This window comes from Charadrius vociferus, unplaced genomic scaffold (assembly GCF_000708025.1).
Source record: "Charadrius vociferus isolate BGI_N301 unplaced genomic scaffold, ASM70802v2 scaffold251, whole genome shotgun sequence".
Classification (NCBI taxonomy): Eukaryota; Metazoa; Chordata; class Aves; order Charadriiformes; family Charadriidae; genus Charadrius; species Charadrius vociferus.
In genome coordinates this window covers 1,040,426-1,046,195 of record NW_009646963.1, presented here as the reverse complement: position 1 = coordinate 1,046,195, position 5,770 = coordinate 1,040,426, and the positions used below count along the sequence as shown (strand labels likewise).

Here is a 5,770-nt window from a genome sequence, read left to right as displayed (position 1 = left end):
AGGGAAAGGCGATGTTACAGAAGATGCCTTTTTTCTCTACCTTTGCTAAAGCTAACACTGAGCTAATGAATACTTGTAGTTATAATATCCCTGAGGCGCAGTTAACCTTACAATGCCCCACCAGAGCGCTTCTGGCTTATGCAACGGAGTGGGTTTGAGGCAGTCCAGGGCATGGTTATACCGGTCAGGTTGCACATGGTCAGTATCAAACAAGCCTAGGACACACAGGCGTGATTTTTTTTTCCCTGGTGTGAGCCAGCAGCATCCTAGACTGAATCGTTTCCTTACTCAGTGGACAGTAGAAACAGCAGCCTCGTCGTATGGCAAGAATATTTTGCGGGGTTGCCCTGGAGAGCCCAGGCTTCTGCTTCTGACGTCCCTGGAAGTATTTCCCCAGGAGGAAGCACTGCTGTGGCGTTTCTTTCTCAGGCAGCAACGCAACACTTCGCTTTATCCCCTGCACAACCAGCCACATGAGAGCAGACGAATCATGGACATGCTGCTGGTGATGTCAGTGCTGCTGACCTCCATCCAGCCTCCCCAGGCTGTCCACCAAGGACACCCAGCAGCCACTGCCATCAGGCAGAGTGGGCTGATTCCAACATCGCACTGAATCTTCCCATTAGCACAGACCACCAGCACAGCTTTGCACAGGGTTGCAGGCAGAGGCAGAATTTTAGGATCAGGAAGACAATGGCTGTGAATCTTGGACTAGATGATCTCCAGAGGTCCCTTCCAACCCTAACCATTCTGTGAAACATTGGAGCTGACCCCTGGATTACGGTCCCGCCCTCCATCAAGGCAGCTGTTGCCCTCCCCTGTTGGAAATCAGCAGTTCTTCACTCCCATTGCTCTGCTGCAAACCAGTCTGAACTTAGGAAGATGGTAGCACTTCACTAAAGTTACAGTATTTTGATGCAAAGTCCCCAATCCAGTTGTCACCCTGTAGCGATGGATACGCAGAGGCTGGAGCAGGCCTTTGATGCTGGTGCTGCCTGAGGGCTGGTGCCCCTCTGACCCAGTACCAAGAACAATTTCTAACCTTTGTGCTCCTAACTGAGCATCACCATCAACACCTTCCTACAGTCAGCATTCGCCACACCATTTCAGCCTGGGAAAGGGCTCTACAGCCACAGAAGTTCCTTCAGGTCCTTTTTGACCTTGTCCATGGCCAGCCCTGCTTTGTTGCTAGCTAATCCCAACTCCCAGCCGGTGCATTCCCTAGGATGCTGCTTGCCTGTGTTGATCTGCGCAGCACCACTGAGAGCCTTGGGAAGCGATTTGGGACTGCGGTTACCCCAGCAACAGGAGGGGAAAAGCCAGAGCCAGGAGAGACAAGTCATGAGAGAATTTTCTAATTGCCCCTTGGCTGTCCATTATGTGCCTGAAGAAAAGAAAGCAGAGACAAAGAGGGGAGCCTGGGGTAGAAACAAACATTTCTTTCCCTCTTCCCCTGTGTTTCCAGCTGCTGGAAAGCCCTGCCCAGCAGCCCGCTGCTTCCCAGTTTCGCAGGCTGCAGTAAAAGCCAGAGCTCCAGGTATTACCAAAAAGAATTGAAGAACTGCATGAGCAGTAACAGTGCAAGAATTTATTCAGTAGAAAAAAAGCCATTGAAGCAAAAAACCAAAGAACAAGAACCATACAGGACTGAACGAAGATCGTATTAACACATTTTTATAAGCCATCGCATCAGGGGGAATTAACCTCTACTGTTTGCTGAACAAAGGACAACTATACTGAGCAAGGTAGGATGTGAAATGTGGGCTGGAGGACAGCAAACCAGGGGGGTTTATGAGGTGCTGCAGACCCTTACACAACATGCTGCACACTGCCATCACCTCTGGTGCGTAACTCATCCTGCTTTTATACTTTTTTTCTCATGTTGGCTGCAACTGCTAAATAGACAATGGCTCCCCTCAGCTAAACAGACAATCCCCGCCCCAAGGCTATTTCAGGTTTGCACAATCATCCATTTGTATCTGCTTAGGGGGTTGGTCCACCCATTTTCTCCCGATGCCACTGGAGCAGGACGGAAGGTCCCTCAAAGGGACAAACTGGTGCAAGATAGATTGGACAGACAGAAGGGCTCCAGGGCTTGGGTTCATGCTGTAGCAACAGGAGGACAAATTCCAGACTTGCTACCTGACGGAAGGCAAGAGGACGGGTAGGAACAACCGCCTCTGCCAGCTTCCTTGGCAAGTCCAATGGTGGGTAATGCTATATGGCTGAAACCAGGCCAAGCACCTCTCTGCTTGGAAATGTCACCGTTTTACTGCATGGTTCCTACTGCTCCAGCAGGAAAAGCAACTCAGTTGTGTTCAGGAGAGGACCCCTTTTCTGGTAACATGCCATCCTCTAGCTGCTTACCATCTTAACGTTCTTCTGTTTCACACTCCCCAGTGAGAGCTTTCTGAGACACAGGAATAATGCCAGAAGGCTCACTACATTTCAAACACTTTAAATAAATGAAATAATCAACTATTTTTGCTTAATTTGCACACCTGCAGCCTGATGAAAACTGCTATGGAGCTGCAACTGCATCAGCAAGATTTCAAAGAGGAGAGGCTCAGCTACAGCATCCTTCAGTTCCCTCAGGAGCTTCATCCCCTTCCCAGGCAGCAGCAAGCCTCCTTGCAGGAGAGGGAAAATACTTCCCTGGAACAGGAATGGCCTCGAGCACTCTCAGCGCTCAGGTCCTCTCAAGGACTTTCAGACCCATGAGATCTCTTAGCAAAGACCCAGTACCAGTACAGATCACTACACCAGTGACACATTACCCCACAGCAGCATCCCCCCCAGGTTTCCTCTGGGTCTGTAGCACCTCACCTCCGGCTCCATCTTGTAAGAATCAACAGCTGAACAAGCAATCGCAGGGAGGAAAGCTGGGCAAACAGGCTCCAAACAAGCTCCGTGTGGCAAGTTTTAAGTGCAGTGTGGACAGAGGATACTTAGTGTGATGTGAAGGTAGCGCATCCATGTCTGTAGGATGTTAACTTGACCTGGGTCGGTGGGCTGAGTGGCTGATCTTCTGAATGATGTATTGTATTTCTGATCTGGTTCTAAACCACAAGTCAGATTTAACAATTGCTGAACTGTTTACTGAAGAATGGGAAATTAAAGACCACAAGTAATGAATCCCAAACTATTTGGTTAGTGCCAGAGCTCTTTCCCTTATGCGATGCAGAGGAGACGGACAGATTTATTTCTCCCAGATCCCTTTCATAACCATTTTGACCATGCAAACTAATGTCAGTCAACACCACTCTTCAGTTGTCCAGCAGGAAATACACAGGCGATGAGTTTCACCCTCCTAGAAATTAAGGTAACTTGATTGGATGGAAGGGCAGAAGATCCTTACTTGGGCACAACTAATAGAGCAGTCTCCCTTACTGACAGATGTTCCAGGTATCTTGCATCAGAAGTGTGTTTCATCAATCACCTTAATTCATTTCTCTTCCTAACTGCACTCCAGTCCTCATTTCAGACACGAGACATGTATTTGCACATGTAATTCAGATTATTTTACCAGGATACCAGAGGTAAGACTTACCTTCTCTCTGTTTAACATTGGTGTGGTGGTTGGAAAATATGAAGCTCACCACCCCACAAAAACCTATAATATAAGGAAAGGCTCAAATCCAACCACCCTTTCATAATTAGATTTAAAAGCTATTTGTAAAATCAATGGCATATTATCCAGAATTTGCTAGCAAGTAGCGTAAGCAGTGTTTTGTCACAGTATGCAAAGTCCCATCCCACCACCCTTTTACAATACAAAATTTCTAGTTGCTGGCTGCAGGGGGAGACAGGTCCTTAGTATTTCTGGAACATTTTTATTCCAGAAAAAGAATTCCAAAGGAGTTAGCAGTCCACTCACTGGCAATTCTGCTATGCAAGGATGCATCTAGAAATGACTGTTCATCTTTTGTCACACCACCAGAATTCCATTAACAAAGGTGTGACAATAGATGTTAGCAAGCCCTTACACAGCGTGCTCATACCAGAGGGACAAACACCAGTGACTTGCGTTCATCACAGAGCTGAGCCACGCAGGAAATCATAAAGCACTCCCAGGAAGGAAACTCACATTCAGATTTCAAATGGGTAAATAAAAAGTGTTAAGGAGTTAGCCATCATTTTTACTGTATTCCTTCAGGAGCTTAAAACAACATGAATTCAAAGCGGGGGGTATGTGCCATGTTGGATATAACTCCTCGCTGAGATGTAAAGCTCCTATTGTAGCTTTCACTGTCAGCCAAAATGCTGCTGAATTATCTACTGTTACAATTATCCCCCATGTGTTCTGACCATACTGAAGAGGCTACAGAAAAGACACCAAGGAAAAATGCACAGAGTGCATTTATAGTGACGTTATACACCCCTGATTAGCAGGTGTGCAGAGGCACTTGGACTAGGGAGATACAGAGGGGAGTCTGCAGAACCTGCCGAAAACACCAATAAATCATGACAAATGCTTCTCTTAGCCCCACTGAGTTACTTAACAGTGATACTTATCTCAAGCAGGAGAATTTACCAATCTCTAAATTATTCTGTGTGGGAGTAGGGCATATCTGAATAATTTATATTGCCCCAAAGCACTTACAATCAGACAGAACTGACAGCACCCCCTTTATATAAAGGCAGCTTGCACCCCAATGAAATACTGCTTTTTGAAACTGAAGTCATTGAGGAGTTAGTGGCTGTGCCACAACCATTATGATTCCACGTTTTTGCCTCTGAAGATCTCAGGATGGTCAGGATTGTAATCAGAATAACTGCTGCTCCTGCAGCACATCTGCATGTTAAAAACTTTAATAACCAAATGTTAGTTTTTAAATGACTGAACTGCTAAGTAACCACCTTAAGAGACCGGTATATCCTTGTGAAGTTATTGGACAATGTGGTTTCCTTTTTTATTTTTTTTATTTTTTTTTGTTCTTAGTTTTTTTGTTGTTGCTGGTTTTTTGTTTGTTTTTAATACAATTAAGGATGTGCCGTTTACACCCCACAAGAAAAAGCAGAAGGAGTCCTTATGGAAAAAACAAATATATTGAACACATACCAATCAAATGGTACAGATATGGGACTGGCTTTGATTTCAAAATTTAAGTAGAAATAAAAAAAGATGTAATGCAACAGCTGTTCAATTTCCAAGTCTAAATAGGCACTGTAAAAAGACATTTCCGCTTTCTCCAGCACACATTCCTGTCTAAATGCTCCCACTGTCATCAACTCCTAGGTTCCCAAACAAAAAAGTCACTGGGAACATAACCTTAGAGTCAAAGTTAATATCCATCCACCCACCCTCTTACAAAAAAAAAAGCAAACAAAGACCCCCCGAAATACAACCTTTCAATGCTGCTGTTTTGACTGGAGCAGAATTGGAGAATTTATAAAGGTTCAAAAGCACCCAAGGCAAGTAGTACAATATAATTTGTTCACTAACTTGTATTGGAAAGGAGATTAAAAACATTGAGATCTGCCTCTTGGTACATAAAACTGTTGTCCTGAATAAAGAGAAATCTTTCAGAAAAGTTTTACAACTTGGTGGAAGTCCAGGACCCAGCTTTAGGCATCATTAATTGATGGGGTTTAATTCTGACTTGGTTATAACCACTTTTATATACTGTACATCTACCCTAGTTGGATCAGTGTCTGGAACTGCTCACTGGTGTCCCTTTGAACAACTGTAAACTAAACCATAGTATGCAACTCCATAGGAAGCTAGAGATCGGGTGAATATACAGCCAGTTATATCTCCCCTGCTTCA

At 44.9% G+C, this 5,770-nt stretch overlaps 1 protein-coding gene across 1 annotated transcript in view; it reads right to left on the bottom strand.

Annotated features, from left to right (window-relative positions):
• Positions 1-4,904: 4,904 nt before the first annotated feature.
• The window catches only part of LOC104295470 (putative RNA-binding protein Luc7-like 2), a 42,815-nt gene continuing 41,949 nt past the window's right edge, over positions 4,905-5,770 (bottom strand). Inside the window, exon 11 of the mRNA XM_009895227.1 lies at positions 4,905-5,770. This exon is cut by the window's right edge and continues 167 nt beyond it. Within this exon, the coding sequence (XP_009893529.1) occupies positions 5,649-5,770 (122 nt within the window). The 3' untranslated portion in view covers positions 4,905-5,648.